The following is a 16,633-nucleotide window of genomic DNA, read 5'->3' as shown; positions in this document are numbered from 1 at the left end:
AAAACCCTAGAAAATACCACTGATTTTACAGTTCAAGCTAGCCCAACTAAACCATCTTCGGGCCGGGCCATGCTGAACCAGTGGACAGCCTAGCCGGGCCAGGCCTTGCGTATCCCAGTCCCAGCCCAGCCCAGCCCAGGAATTTCTCGAGCGAGCAAAAGGGTACACAACCTGCGGTTCTGTTCTGAATTCTACCGGAACAGCCGTCAAGTTCAGAAAAACTCGGAAAAAGAAGGAAGGTTCTCAATCCAAACCGGCGCTTCTCTGAGCTGTGTAGAAGCGAAGACTTGGAGAGTACAAAAGGCAGAGGCACAAATGGTGGGCTTCCTCCGGGCCTTCACCGCCGCATCCGCCGTGCCAGCAGCAGCCGTTGCCGCGGTCGCCCTCTCCTCCTCCTCCTCCTCCCCATCCCGCCCCCCCTCTTCCAGGCTCCGCTTCCCCCCGCCCCCCTCCCTCTCCGCGTTCGCCGCCTCCTCGTCCTCCTCTTCCGCCGTGCGCGCGCCGACCGCCGCCCCTCCGATGGCCGCCGCCGCTGCCTCCACAGCCGATCTCTCTGCTCCCGACAAGGTTGGGCCGCGCCCTTATTCGATTTCAGCATCTGCTTGCCTCGTTTAGGGTCTCGAGCCTTTTGGTCTCTTATATGCCTGCTTCTTCGTGTTTTGCAGGGTACCGCGCTTCCGGAGCTCACGGTAAGCTCCTCCCCACACAGCTTAGGACGTCATTTTGTTGTCCTTATTAGTCTGGCTCTGATTCTACTAGGACAGGGAGATGATTGGGATGGCCTTGTTAGTTATTGAGAGATTACGTAATTTAATTGATTCAATTGGTGCTTGAGCTGTGGGCAATTCAGTCAAAAGAAAATCGCTCTAGGTTTAAATTAGTTGGCCAATTGGTTAGAGTGCTTCTAATGATGCCCAATTGGGTTTGGTTCGATGGCTGCTGCCGTTACCTTTATTGCATGAGTAAATCGTTTGCTGTCAGTGGTTGGTGCTTTGCAGCTCTCCCTGGGGCTGCTTATACATGGCTAAACTGGGAGTTACAGCGATCAAGCATTTGATTTAGCTATTAGTGTGTTTGCTCAAAACATGAGTTTTCCTTGCTCGGTGGTTTGATGTATTAGGAAATCAAAAGGATTGCTGTGTTCACTTCTGTTTCATGTTGACATCTTGCTTCAAATAATCTGCAAAAGCATAGATAATTCATAGATATGGAAGGACCAGGAGAAGAACCCAAATGCCCAATTGAGCTATTCTCATACCAACTGTCTGTTTTTCAGTCTAATACTTTGAGAAAGACTTATCAGTTTGGCCTTCAGGCCATTACTTCGATGGAAAATTTCAACGCAGAAAGTAGGGTACAGCGGTAGGGCATTCTAAATGGATAAATATTTCCTTAAACTGTACATGACTTGTGAAGATTGGATATAATAAATTTTGACCCACTTATCAAAATGCAGCAAATGCTGATATGATGATTCTCAAACTGGATATACAAACTATCCAGAACCCCATACCCAAGGTTTCTGTTTTGAATTTCTTGAGATGAGGTGCCATACTGCTACACCATATTTGTGAAGATCAATGTTTTTAGGAAGATTCCATAATTCAGGAAATATGGTGCACTGTCTGAAAAATTGCTGTTACATGGGGTTGTTTATCCTCGCAGAAGTGGGTTTGTTTCGTTTTATTAAGACTCCTGTGTTTGAGGTTGACTCAGATGATAAGTTGTACTTGTACTGTTCGAAAACTCACTCTAGATAAAACTACATAAGTTATCCTTTTGGAACTAATACTGAAATTGTCTCCCTGAAACTATACTTCACTTTAGCAACATGCTTCCTTATACATTACCAAGGGGAAATTAAGGAGGCCTGCACATTTTTCTGAGATGTCGTTTGATTTCTCACCGCAAACAATTATTTAACAGTCTATCTTTTTGTATGGCTGAAGACTGAATTCATGGTGGACATGAAATGTGAGGGCTGTGTCACAGCAGTGAAAAACAGGCTTCAAACACTTGAAGGTACGAATTTCTTAGTGCTCTATTGTATGTAATCAGCGTGTGCCTTTTCTTTCAACCATTTCCTGCTGGTTTTAAAGACTGCCTCTTACTACAGGAATACAAAACATCGAAGTGGATTTGAATAACCAGGTAGTTAGAGTTCGTGGGTCTCTGCCAGTGAAGATAATGTTGGATGCTCTGCATCAAACGGGCCGAGATGCACGTCTGATTGGGCAAGGGAACCCAGATGGTTTGTGTTAATTTGTGTACTATTAGCATGATTTCCCCTCTAAAGTCTTTCATATCAGCCTACTAGCACATAGATTATTGTAAAGTATATAATGCTCTGTCGCGGAGTGTAGACATCAGTGCTTTTAAATTTTGACACTAGGCTTATACTCCTATGACTCAGGCTGCAAGTGGGAGGCTCCGCGGGACACCGCATCATGCCGCATCAGCCCGCGTAATTTAAGTGGGCTTATGCGGGCTCCCCACATAACCTACAGTTTAGTCCGCGGTTGTCGCTCGCCCACATAATTCAGTTTACATGTTACACCTCTGGATAATGAGTACTCCCTCCGTTCCAAAATATAAGACCTTTTAGAGATTCCACTAGAAGACTACATACGAAGCAAAATGAGTTAATCTATACTCTAAAATATGTCTATGTACATCTGTATGTAGTTCATAGTGCAATCTCTAAAATGTCTTATATTTAGGAACGAAGGGAGTAGTACTTATGCATGTCTGTAGCGACGACCCCGGAATCATCGAACTCCGGCGATGAGCTGTCGGAGTGTTGCCTCCGTCTGTCAATGATGCGCTCCTCCTTGCCAACGGTGTCGATGAGCATGTCCATGTGGAACCAAGTAGCTAGAACCCAACGGACCCGGTGTGCCGTCCCAAACCAGCTGGCGTGCCAACGCCTCCATTCATGCACCACCATCGGCACTTAATCACGCGGCCATACACAGGACAAAACCATTGCATTCGCCGACATGCGCGCGCTGGTGCGTTGGTGTGCGGCCACCGGTGCACATACAGTTGTACTGCATGCGCGTGTCGCCAACTCGACATGCTCATGCCATCCGCCGATCATCTGGCAATGCTGCGGGCACACAGGCTGGCCTCCCTATTGTAGCGAGAACTGCAATACAAGTTCACGGAGACTGGTATCTTCAGTCGACGCAGCGGGTAGGGATCCAAGGGCGGCGCCGGCAAAACTCTTCTCTATCGGCAAAGAAAGCGAGGAGGAGATGATGATGACGAGGAGGGAACTCAGGAGGGAGTGCGGAAGCGACAGTACTCGTGGGCCGGAGCTAACGGCATCACTTCGGCTGCTGGTCGCGTTGCCCTGCTCCAGGGTCGCTACATCGGTGTGCGTGAGACGAGGACGATATGCGGGTAGGACGTGGTTTTCGTGGGCTAACCCACATATTCCACATAAGTTTGAGGTAATCTTGTGGGTGACCGCGAGCATAATTTTTGTGGGCTTGTAAGTGGGCACCGCGGACGGCCCGTGTCCACCTGCTCCCTGACCTATGACTGTGTACATGTCCTCTCTCCAATAGCTAACAGATGTTTATGTAATTCTGAAGATCTTTACTTTTACTGTGATGCTACTCTAGATATCTTGAAAATGCTTTTAAGCTGCATCATGCCCTGGCAAAGCATTAATTCAACTTTCCGTGGATCAGTTCTCTGATTGCTGGCACGTTCAGTTTGTGTTCTGCACTCTGCTCTATATGAGAACTAATTGTTTGCCTAAACGTTTTTACAGATTTCCTAGTTTCTGCTGCCGTGGCTGAGTTCAAAGGGCCGGTTATATTTGGTGTTGTTCGGCTAGCTCAAGTTAACATGGAATTGGCGAGAGTTGAGGCTACTTTTAGTGGTCTATCACCTGGTAAACACGGATGGTCAATAAATGAATTTGGGGATTTGACAAAAGGTGCAGAAAGTACTGGCAAAGTATATAATCCACCGGATTATCTATCTGAGAAGGTAATATTCCAATGCTTAGTCACTGCTGTGGTTGATAAATCATGTACTTATGAGTTATGTTAACATGGGAAAAATGGATATGCCTTGGGATCCTCACCTGTTATTTCAACTTACATCCATATTACGTCTTCTCTGACAGTTCTATCCCATATATCATGCAGTTGCTTTCAACAAAATATAAATCTTGTAGGTGTTTTTTAGGGGGCTATAAATCTTGTAGGTCATAGTTGGGCCCGGTTGTATAGTCTACTTTCTCACACTCCATTGTTTATCTCTGTTTCCTTTATTGTCCCTGGTGTCTATTATTCAAAACGTTCATTAATATGTCAGACAAATTGAACAAACCGAGTTAATTTCTCATTGCAAGGCATATTATTTTGCACTTGTACTGCAGTTCTTCATATTTGGTCAGTTTGTATACCATCCAGCTATAATAACGTACTATAAATTTGCATTGATCTCTTTATTTTGAAAATTCAAAAAGTGTATTTCTAACGCATTATGAGTCTGGAAATAACTTATGGAAAAATCTTTTCAACTCCGGGTTGCTGAAACAAGACAAATGTGCTATCTAAAACAGCAGGCAGCAACAACACTACTTGCTTGTATAGAACTCCACTTTTTGTTTTGTGCAGCTCACAAATGAAAGCGTTTTCCCATGAAAATCTGCAGATTCGTAGTGTATTCCACGTGATTTTTTGTTTTCTTGTCATTCTTGTGAAACTTGCATCACTTTCTTTTACTAAAGAGATCACTTGGGCCCCAGAAACAAAATCACCTATCGCTAGACTAGATCTGTCACTTATGTTTCCTTTTACAGGTCCACTTGGGCTCCAGAGCCAAAATCAACCTATGGCTAGACTAGATCTGTTATTTTTCTTTTTACAGGTCCTTTTGCCTCCTTTTGATCTAGTATGCAGAAACCATTCATTGCATCTTCAATACAATGACCAGATTCACCAAACTAAATAGCTGCAAATATTGACACACTGGCGTTCCTGCCTTCTTTTGCATATGCTGTATCACATGTGTTGTCAGAACATAGCAAATTGGAACTGAACAACTGTAGCTCACCTCACTGGTTGGTCTGCTCTTGATTATTACTATTATTTTACCGCTCACAATTCTTTCGCCAGATCTGTTGTACTCCCTCCCTTCCTAAATATAAGACCTTTTAGAGGGTAATCTCTAAAAGGTCTTATATTTAGGAAAGGAGGGAGTATGATTTTACAATGCATGTGTATTTGGGAAACATGATAACTGATTGAAAAGTGAAGGCCAGGGTATGTTTAGTTGAGATTTGATGAATTGGGCACTGGTGGGTAGTGACCATCCTGTTTTTGCCCCGGAGTTCAATCCTTTAAACTCTTCTATGAAATACTCCCTCCGTTCCTAAATATAAGTCTTTTAAGAGATTCCACTAAGAGATTACATACGGATGTATATAGACATACTTTAGAGTATAGATTCACTCATTTTGCTCCGTACGTAGTCCTTTAGTGAAATCTCTAAAAAGACTTATATTTAGGAACGGAGGGATTAGTTTGTAGAATTGAAAGATCGCCTTCACTTAATATTGATTGATTTCGACAGCACTGTTGTTTTGAACAATAGAGGCTCAGCAGCATGTTATTTTGACATGCACCTTTTCTGAAACAGCCCCTTGGTGACCTGGGAATACTAGAAGCTGGAGAAAACGGAGAAGCCCAGTTTTCAGGATCAAAAGAGAAACTGAAAGTTGTGGATTTGATCGGTCGCTCTATTGCGCTGTATGCAACCGAGGACAAATCGGACTCAGGCATTGCAGCTGCCGTGGTCGCAAGAAGTGCGGGTGTTGGGGAGAACTACAAGAAGCTGTGTACATGCGATGGTGTCACCATTTGGGAATCGAGCTAAATTCGCGGCGGCTGAGTTTTCCATACCACCGGGTCACCCCAAATATGTTGTACACACACAAGTTATGTAGAAACAATCAACCATTTACTGAACATTTGGAATAAGCATGAATACATTTGAGGAATAAAGCTTGTTTTCAGTTGGAGCTTGACAACATTTTCCTTCCGGCAAGTGCTACTCCTGTGCTGCTGGCTGCTGCTACGCAACTGATTCATCAACCTCGCTTACCAAGGGCACAGCTGCTTCTGTCCCCGGACCCTCTGACTAATGCAGAGCAACGGTACAGTACTAGGGGAAAAGCTCACATCGGCGGCAGCCATGTGAGGACCAGGGGGCTCCGGACTACGTGAACGCCGTCGCTCCATGACAGGGCACCGTACTCCGGTGTTTTCTGAGCGGCCTTGGTCCTCACCTTAACCTTGTAGGCGAGCTTCTGGTTTGTGCTGCTGAAGTGCAGGGTGCTCGGCTCGACCACGACGTCGGCGCCTTTGAACTTGGTGACCTTGACATTGTACGTCGACGACGGAGGGCCGACGTTCGTCACGGTGCGGCGCACCGTCAGCGGGGTGGCCGGCTGATCGGTGAAGACGGCGGAGATCGCCGGGTAGTTGAGGTCGCCGGGCGAGCTGAAGCTGCCCTTGCATGTCATGTTGGAGTTCTTGGTGAAGCCCTTGAGCTGCGTCGGCGTCAGGTTCTGCGTGCAGAGGAACTCGAGGTACTCGTTCTGCCCAATGTCGTAGACCAGGCCTGGGCTGAGCGCTCGCACCGGGTGTATGTGGCCGGCGCCGTGCTCGAATGGCGTGGACGCCTCGCCGGTCGCCGCGTCCTTCAGCACGTGGTAGGTGTTGTCGTGGACGTAGGCGGTGGTCATGAGCGCCGACTTGATCTGCGCAGGGCTCCAGTCCGGGTGGCTTGCCTTGAGCAGCGCGGCCACGCCGGCGACGTGCGGGCACGACATGGACGTCCCCGACAGGATGTTGAACCCGACGCGGCGGCGGTCGCTGGCCAGGCTCGACGGGCTGGCGTCGCCGCTCCATGCGGCCAGGATGTTCACGCCGGGCGCGATGAGGTCCGGCTTGAGGATCTCCAGAGTCAGGTAGTTTGGGCCCCGGGAGGAGAACGCGGCGACCACCGGCGACGGCCGGATCCCGAGCTTGGTTCCGGCGAAGCTGAGTGTCGCCGTCGGCTTTGGGGCCGTCCTGGTGTACTTCTTTGCCGCCACGCCTTCAGATTCCCCAACGGCCACGGCTGGCAGGAGGTGGCTGTCGGCGACGAGCTCCTCGCCGTTGGCCGCGGTGTTGGCGAGGATCATGCCGATGCCACCCGCTTCCTTGACAACCTGGCCCTTCTGCACCCGAGGGCTGATGCCGCGGTCGCATATCACGATCTTTCCGGTGACGGCGTTGGGCTCCAGTGTCCCCTCGAGGCACATGGACCTGGGGTTCGGGACGCTCGAGTTGCCGCCCATGTAGACCACCGGGTACTGCTGCCGAGGCGAAAGGTTCTGCCTGCCCTTGTAGAGCGACACGCCGGTGATGTTGGCGCCGTTGCCGAGCGTCACCGTGGCCGGGAAGTCACGGTCCATGGTGCTCGCGCCCACCGTGGTGATCCACGGCGACATGTTGGTGAGGCTTATCGGGTCCGGGCCGGCGTTGCCGGCCGAGCAGGCGATGAAGACGCCCATCTGCATGGCCCCAAACGACGCGATGGACAGGCTGTCGCGGTAGTAGGGGGAGGCGCCGCCGCCGAGGGAGATGGAGAGCACGTCGACGCCGTCCGACACGGCGCGGTCGACGGCCGCGAGGATGTCGGAGCTGAAGCAGCCGCCGGTCCAGCACACCTTGTAGGCCGCGACGCGTGCGCGGGGCGCCATGCCGCGGGCGACGCCGCGCGCGTAGCCGAAGAGGCCGGCGTCCGGCACGGGCGAGCCCGCGGCGGTGGCGGCGGTGTGCGTGCCGTGGCCGTCCTGGTCGCGCGGGGACTTGAGCTCGGTGGTCTCGTTGATGGGGCCCGAGGAGGCCTCGTAGCCGTTGTAGAAGATGCGGGCGCCGATGATCTTGCGGTTGCAGTCGGCCGTGGTGAAGCCGCGGCCGGTCTGGCACAGGCCTTTCCACCTGGCCGGCACGGGGCCGAGGCCCTTGTCGCTGAAGCTGGGGCTCTCGGGCCATATGCCGGTGTCGAGCACGCCGACGACGACGTCGTGGTCGGCGAGGCCGGCGGCCCAGATTCTGTTGCTCACCTCCGGGCCAATGCCCAGGAAGTCGGGGCTCCTGGTGGTGTGCAGCTGCAGGACCGTCTCCGGGAGCACGGCCAGCACGCCGGCCGCCTCGGCCATCCGCTCGGCCTCGTCCTCGTCGAGCCGCGCCGCGAAGCCATGGAAGGCCGTCTCGTAGTTGTAGACGATCCTCGCGTAACCATCCTCCTCCTGCTGCTCAGCTTCAACCTGCGCAGAGCTCACGGACTTCACCGTCGAGGCGTACCACTCGTGGTGAAAATCGAAGGCGCTCGGCTTCTCCGACGCGGCCATCTGAACAATGTAAGTTTGGGAGGCTCCCGCGCACGCAGAGATGCTCGCTTGGAGAAGCACGAGCGCCAGGCGCAGCGACGGAGCCGTCCATCTCGCGCCGCGAGGATCCATGGCGAAGAGGCGAGGGTGACAAGTGAGAGTAGAGCGAGCCTGGAGAGCTCCGCTTCCAGCTTATGAACGCTTCCACGCCTGGACCGAGAGCGAACAGTGAGACTGATGAGTCACCGACGAGAGCAGTAAATAAATGAAACGAGGTGGTTGCTAATTCTGTCCGCATTGAAGCGAATTCATTTGGCTGCGCGGTGCGCCTCTGTGAGACTGTGACTCTCTCGAGACACATTCTTCCATTTCTCGGAGATATTTCAGCAGGACCCTCGTGTCTTCTTCCTCTACTTTCTTTCTTCCATCTACTTCAAAGGGAAGACATTAACGCGGCGGATCTACTACCTGCCAGCGGCAACGGGCAGTAGGGTTAGCGCATTGATTCGCCCCCCGTGGGCGGTTGCTTCGGTTCATGGGAGCAATTCATGTGCCACGTCTTTATGGCGCCACTGTTAGTGGCAGGCAGTGGCACTGTGTGCTCTGTACTGAGGGAAAATTTTGGTAATGACAATGACATCACCTCCTTCAAGGAAAGGGATGCGACGATCTTTAGATGGAATGGAAATGGATTGTACGATGATTAGGGTAATCTGGGACGGGTACGTGAGGGCTGCGCTGCTAGCAGAAAAAAAAGGAGACAGCTCATGGCCTCGCCCAGCTGTATCATTATGGGGGGAGGGACCCTCCGTCTCCTCCGTGTATGTAAAAGTTTCATCGGGAGCGTCGGATCAAGTCGCGCTGACTGGGTACGGTCGACAAATTATTGGATGATGAACACTGGAGCGTAGGGACTAGGGAGTGTCACATGAAAACCTGGCAGGATTACATAGGTGGCCTTTGTTTGGGTGCTGTTTCTGATTCTCAGATTCTAGGTCTTCTAAAATCACAAGGGCAAACAAACACATCAGATTCCTATCTAGCTTCCTAGAATCTGATTCTAAAACTGCACTAGCACGCAAGCAAATCCAGAAGCAACGATTTTGGTGATTCCATAGATTCTACAGCTTCCCACAAACAGAACTAGATCCACCGCCCTCCCATACTCCGGACCTGAGCCCGTTGCGCCGCCGCCCCTGATGTCCCAATGCGCTGCCCACCCGAGCTCTCACTGGACTGCATCGGAGGTCCACCTTGGCCCCCGACTCCACCTGCACCCACCCCTCTCCAGCGCCATGTGCTCCCCACTTTCATGACCTGCCTTGCTCTTGGTTTTCTGAATTATTCAATGTATGTGATTAGTTCAATAGGTTTTCTGAGTTTTGTGATTGACCATTTGTGCATTCGGGGTGTTGCGGGCATTTCACAACACACCGGGTTCTCCTAAATCAGGGTAAACAAATGGCCTGCTTCTGATTCTCAGAATCTGCACCTGTAGCTGGTTTTAGGAATCCAAGCCATAGTTGATTCTCAGGAATCTATAGCCCAAACAAAGGGGGCCATGGCAGGATCGGGGTGTGGCTTCGATTGCACACTCCATAGAAGTTAATAATTTTCCTTTAAAAAAAGGAAGTTCATTATCTATGGTTTCATGGTGAGTGTGTTTCGAGCTTTGCTACATATACGGAAATATTTTGCAAAGAATTACAGATAGGCTGGTGTATGCAGATTTAATTGGTTGTTAGATGCGAGCCGGCCCCATCTTGAAAATCAGGGGGGAGAGATTAGTTGTGGGGGAGAGAGAAATCTGTAAAACTTCCGTAATAATTCGTACGTCTAGCATTTTTGGTGTGTTTCACTATCTAAAACCGTCACAATAAGCCGGCTAAGGCCCTGTTTGGAACCACTCAGATTATATAATCCGGTTTTTATAATCTATTATGTCTCCAAACAGGACAGTATATTGCAGTTTATAAAAACTAGATGGCCAGATTATTAAAAACTCATAATCTACTCTACCCCAGTTAAAATCAGTTTATGGATTACTAATGACCCATTATCTTTGGAAACTTGAAGATAATTACCTACTGCCATCGCCACCATCCTCCAAACATGCCCACCTAGATTATTGTTGGAGAACGTCGCATGGGAAACAAAAATTTTCCTACGCGCACGAAGACCTATCATGGTGATGTCCATCTACGAGAGGGGATGAGTGATCTATGTACCCTTGTAGACCGTACAGCAGAAGCGTTAGTGAACGCGGTTGATGTAGTGGAACGTCCTCACGTCCCTCGACCCGCCTCGCGAACAATCCCGCGATCAGTCCCATGATCTAGTACCGAACGGACGGCACCTCCGCGTTCAGCACACGTACAACTCGACGATGATCTCGGCCTTCTTGATCCAGCAAGAGAGACGGAGAGGTAGAAGAGTTCTCCGGCAGCGTGACGGCGCTCCGGAGGTTGGTGATGACCTTGTCTCAGCAGGGCTCCGCCCGAGCTCCGCAGAAACGCGATCTAGAGGAAAAACCGTGGAGGTATGTGGTCGGGCTGCCGTGGAAAAGTCGTCTCAAATCAGCCCTAAAACCTCCGTATATATAGGTGGGAAGGAGGGGACCTTGCCTTGGGGCTCAAGGAGCCCCAAGGGGGTCGGCCGAGCCAAGGGAGGAAGGCTCCCCCCCCAAACCGAGTTGGACTTGGTTTGGTGGGTGGGAGTCCTTCCCTTCCCACCTCCGTTTTTTTTCTCTTTGATTTTCTTTCCTAGGCGCATAGGGCCCTTTTGGGCTGTCCCACCAGCCCACTAAGGGCTGGTGCGCCACCCTCAAGGCCTATGGGCTTCCCCGGGGTGGGTTGCCCCCCCCTCGGTGAACTCCCGGAACCCATTCGTCATTCCCGGTACATTCCCGGTAACTCCGAAAACCTTCCGGTAATCAAATGAGGTCATCCTATATATCAATCTTCGTTTCCGGACCATTCCGGAAACCCTCGTGACGTCCGTGATCTCATCCGGGACTCCGAACAACATTCGGTAACCAACCATATAACTCAAATACGCATAAAACAACGTCGAACCTTAAGTGTGCAGACCCTGCGGGTTCGAGAACTATGTAGACATGACCCGAGAGACTCCTCGGTCAATATCCAACAGCGGGACCTAGATGCCCATATTGGATCCTACATATTCTACGAAGATCTTATCGTTTGGACCTTACTGCCAAGGATTCATATAATCCCGTATGTCATTCCCTTTGTCCTTCGGTATGTTACTTGCCCGAGATTCGATCGTCAGTATCCGTATACCTATTTCAATTTCGTTTACCGACAAGTCTCTTTACTCGTTTCGTAATACAAGATCCCGCAACTTACACTAAGTCACATTGCTTGCAAGGCTTGTGTGTGATGTTGTATTACCGAGTGGGCCCCGAGATACCTCTCTGTCACACGGAGTGACAAATCCCAGTCTTGATCCATACTAACTCAACTAACATCTTCGGAGATACCTGTAGAGCATCTTTATAGTCACCCAGTTACGTTGCGACGTTTGATACACATAAAGCATTCCTACGGTGTCAGTGAGTTATATGATCTCATGGTCATAGGAACAAATACTTGACACGCAGAAAACAGTAGCAACAAAATGACACGATCAACATGCTACGTCTATTAGTTTGGGTCTAGTCCATCACGTGATTCTCCTAATGACGTGATCCAGTTATCAAGCAACAACACCTTGTTCATAATCAGAAGACACTGCCTATCTTTGATTAACTGGCTAGCCAAATAGAGGCTTGCTAGGGACGGTGTTTTGAATATGTATCCACACATGTAAATGAGTCTTCATTCAATACAATTATAGCATGGATAATAAACGATTATCTTGATACAGGAATTATAATAATAACTATATTTATTATTGCCTCTAGGGAATAATTCCAACAGTCTCCCACTTGCACTAGAGTCAATAATCCAGCCCTCACATCATCATGCGAATTACATTGTAATAAATCTAACACCCATACCGTTCTGGTGTTGATCATGCTTTGCCCGTGGAAGAGGCTTAGTCAGCGGGTCTGCTACATTCAGATCCGTGTGCAGTTTGCATATATTCACGTCCTCCTCTTCGACGTAGTCGCGGATGAGGTTGAAGCGTCGTTTGATGTGTCTGGTCTTCTTGTGAAACCGTGGTTCCTTTGCTAAGGCAATGGCACCCATGTTATCACAGAACAAGGTTATTGGATTTAGTGCGCTTGGCACCACTCCAAGATCCGTCATGAATTGCTTCATCCAGACACCCTCCTTAGCTGCCTCCGAGGCAGCCATGTACTCTGCTTCACATGTAGAATCTGCTACGACGCTTTGCTTGGAACTGCACCAGCTTACCGCACCCCCATTAAGAATAAATACGTATCCGGTTTGCGACTTAGAGTCGTCCGGATCTGTGTCAAAGCTTGCATCGACGTAACCTTTTACGGCGAGCTCTTCGTTACCTCCATACACGAGAAACATCTCCTTAGTCCTTTTCAGGTACTTCAGGATATTGTTGACCGCTGTCCAGTGATCCACTCCTGGATTACTCTGGAACCTACCTGTCATGCTTATGGCCAGGCTAACATCCGGTCTAGTGCACAACATTGCATACATGATAGAACCTATGACTGAAGCATAGGGGACGGAGCGCATATGCTCTCTATCTTCATCAGTTGCTGGGCACTGAGTCTTACTCAATCTCGTACCTTGTAAAACTGGCAAGAACCCCTTCTTGGACTGTTCCATTTTGAACCTTTTCAAAACTTTATCAAGGTATGTGCTTTGTGAAAGTCCTATCAGGCGTTTTGATCTATCCCTGTAGATCTTAATGCCTAGAATGTAAGCAGCTTCTCCTAGGTCCTTCATAGAGAAACTTTTATTCAAGTAACCCTTTATGCTCTCCAAAAGCTCTACGTTGTTTCCAATCAGCAATATGTCATCCACATATAATATTAGAAACGCCACAGAGCTCCCACTCACTTTCTTGTAAATACAAGATTCTCCAACCACTTGTAAAAACCCAAACGCTTTGATCACCTCATCAAAGCGCTTGTTCCAACTCCGAGATGCTTGCACCAGTCCATAAATGGATCGCTGGAGCTTGCACACCTTGTTAGAATTCTTAGGATCGACAAAACCTTCGGGCTGCATCATATACAACTCTTCCTTAAGGAAACTGTTAAGGAACGCCGTTTTGACATCCATCTGCCAGATTTCATAATCGAAAAATGCAGCTATTGCTAACATGATTCTGACGGACATAAGCATCGCTACGGGTGAGAATGTCTCATCGTAGTCAATTCCTTGAACTTGTGAAAAACCTTTTGCCACAAGTCGAGCTTTATAAACGGTCACATTGCCGTCAGCGTCCGTCTTCTTCTCAAAAATCCATTTGTTCTGAATAGCCTTGCGGCCCTCAGGTAGTACCTCCAAAGTCCACACTTTGTTCTCATACATGGATCCTATCTCGGACTCCATGGCTTCTAGCCATTTGTTGGAATCTGGGCCCACCATTGCTTCTTCATAATTTGCAGGTTCATTGTTGTCTAACAACAAGATCGTTAAGACGGGATTACCGTACCACTTTGGAGCAACACGTGATCTCGTCGACCTGCGTGGTTCGACAGAAACTTGAACTGGAGTTTCATGATCAACATCATTAACTACCTCCTCAACCGGCGTCGCAATGACAGAGGTTTCCCCTTGCCCTGCGCCACCATCTAGAGGGATGAGAGGTTCGACAACCTCGTCAAGTTCTATCTTCCTCCCACTCAATTCTCTCGAGAGAAACTCTTTCTCGAGAAAAGCTCCGTTTTTAGCAACAAACACTTTGCCCTCGGATTTGAGATAGAAGGTGTACCCAACTGTCTCTTTTGGGTAACCTATGAAGATGCACTTTTCCGCTTTGGGTTCCAGCTTTTCAGGCTGAAGCTTTTTGACATAAGCATCACATCCCCAAACTTTAAGAAACGACAACTTTGGCCTTTTGCCATACCACAGTTCATATGGGGTCGTCTCAACGGATTTTGATGGTGCCCTATTTAAAGTGAATGCAGCTGTTTCTAATGCATAACCCCAAAACGATAACGGCAAATCGGTAAGAGACATCATAGACCGCACCATCTCTAATAAAGTACGATTACGACGTTCGGACACACCATTACGTTGTGGTGTTCCAGGCGGTGTCAAATGTGAAACAATTCCACATTGTCTTAAGTGAGCACCAAACTCGAAACTCAGATATTCACCCCCACGATCAGACCGTAGGAACTTGATCTTCTTGTTACGATGATTTTCAACTTCACTCTGAAATTGCTTGAACTTTTCAAATGTTTCAGACTTGTGCTTCATTAAGTAGACATAACCATATCTACTCAAATCGTCAGTGAAGGTGAGAAAATAACGATATCCGCCGCGTGCCTCTACGCTCATCGGACCACACACATCGGTATGTATGATTCCCAACAAGTCACTTGCACGCTCCATTGTTCCGGAGAACGGAGTTTTAGTCATCTTGCCCATGAGGCATGGTTCGCACGTGTCAAGTGAATCAAAGTCAAGTGACTCCAAAAGTCCATCGGCATGGAGTTTCTTCATGCGCTTTACACCAATATGACCCAAGCGGCAGTGCCACAAAAATATGGTGCTATCATTGTTAACTCTAACTCTTTTGGTCTCAATGTTATGTATATGTGTATCGCTATCAAGATTCAATATGAACAATCCTCTCACATTAGGTGCATGACCATAAAAGATGGTACTCATAGAAATAGAACAACCATTACTCTCTGACTTAAAAGAGTAACCGTCTCGCAATAAACAAGATCCAGATATAATGCTCATGCTCAACGCAGGCACTAAATAACAATGATTTAAGTTCATCACTAATCCTGACGGTAACTGAAGTGAAACTGTGCCGACGGCGATTGCATCAACCTTGGAACCATTTCCTACGCGCATCGTCACTTCATCTTTCGCCAGCCTTCGTCTATTCCGCAGTTCCTGTTTCGAGTTGCAAATATGAGCAACAGAACCGGTATCGAATACCGAGGCACTACTACGAGAGCCGGTTAAGTACACATCAATAACATGTATATCAAATATACCTGATTTTTCTTTGGCCGCCTTCTTATCTGCCAGATACTTGGGGCAATTGCGCTTCCAGTGACCCATACCCTTGCAATAGTAACACTCTGTTTCAGGCTTAGGTCCAGCTTTGGGTTTCTTCGTCAGATTAGCAACAGGCTTGCCGCTCTTCTTTGAATTACCCTTCTTGCCTTTGCCGTTTCTCTTGAAACTAGTGGTCTTATTCACCATCAACACTTGATGCTCTTTACGGAGTTCAGACTCTGCGACTTTCAGCATCGCAAACAACTCGTCGGGAGACTTGTTCATCCCTTGCATGTTGTAGTTCAACACAAAGCCCTTATAGCTTGGCGGCAGTGATTGAAGGATTCTGTCAGTGATAGCTTCTTGCGGGAGTTCAATCCCTAGCTCAGCTAGACGGTTTGAGTACCCAGACATTTTCAGCACATGTTCACTGACAGACGAGTTCTGCTCCATCTTGCAAGCATAGAATTTATCGGAGGTCTCATACCTCTCGATCCGGGTGTTCTTCTGAAAGATAAACTTCAACTCCTGGAACATCTCAATTGCTCCATGACGCTCAAAGCGACGTTGAAGTCCCGGTTCTAAGCCATACAAGACTGCACATTGAACTAATGAGTAGTCCTCCTTACGCGCTAACCAAGCGTTCCTAACATCCTGATCAGCCGTAGCGGGTGGTTCATCTCCTAGCGCAGCATTAAGGACATAATCCTTCTTCCCAGCTTGTAAGATTAGCTTAAGATTACGAGCCCAGTCTACAAAGTTGCTTCCATCATCTTTCAACTTAGCTTTCTCTAGGAACATATTAAAATTCAGGGTGACTGACGCGTGAGCCATGATCTACAACACAAATATATTCAAAGTGGACTTAGACTATGTTCAAGATAATTAGAGTTTAACTTAATCAAATTATTCGCTAAACTCCCACTCAAAAAGTACGTCTCTCCAGTCATTTGAGTGGTTCATGATCCACTTACACTAACTCAAGTCCGATCATGACGTGAGTCGAGTATAGTTTCAGTGGTAAGCATCCCTATGCTAATCATATCATCTATATGATTCATGATCGACCTTTCGGTCTCATGTGTTCCGA

The 16,633-nt window shown here is 48.4% G+C and overlaps 2 protein-coding genes across 2 annotated transcripts; one reads left to right on the top strand and one right to left on the bottom strand.

Annotated features, from left to right (window-relative positions):
- The first annotated feature begins 201 nt into the window (after window positions 1–201).
- Window positions 202–6,049, top strand: LOC123427455 (copper chaperone for superoxide dismutase, chloroplastic). Its single transcript, XM_045111508.1, has 6 exons — window positions 202–567; window positions 666–689; window positions 1,950–2,022; window positions 2,117–2,251; window positions 3,782–4,002; window positions 5,662–6,049. Exons 1-6 carry the CDS (start codon window positions 316–318, stop codon window positions 5,896–5,898), a joined length of 942 nt encoding a protein of 313 aa, XP_044967443.1. The 5' UTR covers window positions 202–315; the 3' UTR covers window positions 5,899–6,049.
- On the bottom strand, window positions 5,966–8,809 carry LOC123427454 (subtilisin-like protease SBT1.3). Its single transcript, XM_045111506.1, has one exon. It carries the CDS (start codon window positions 8,534–8,536, stop codon window positions 6,200–6,202), a length of 2,337 nt encoding a protein of 778 aa, XP_044967441.1. The 5' UTR covers window positions 8,537–8,809; the 3' UTR covers window positions 5,966–6,199.
- Window positions 8,810–16,633: the final 7,824 nt, after the last annotated feature.

The sequence above is a fragment of the Hordeum vulgare genome, chromosome 2H, assembly GCF_904849725.1.
Source record: "Hordeum vulgare subsp. vulgare chromosome 2H, MorexV3_pseudomolecules_assembly, whole genome shotgun sequence".
In the NCBI taxonomy this organism is placed as follows: Eukaryota; Viridiplantae; Streptophyta; class Magnoliopsida; order Poales; family Poaceae; genus Hordeum; species Hordeum vulgare.
Note: the sequence above shows the minus strand (reverse complement) of the source record. Positions and strands in the feature narration are given on the sequence as shown.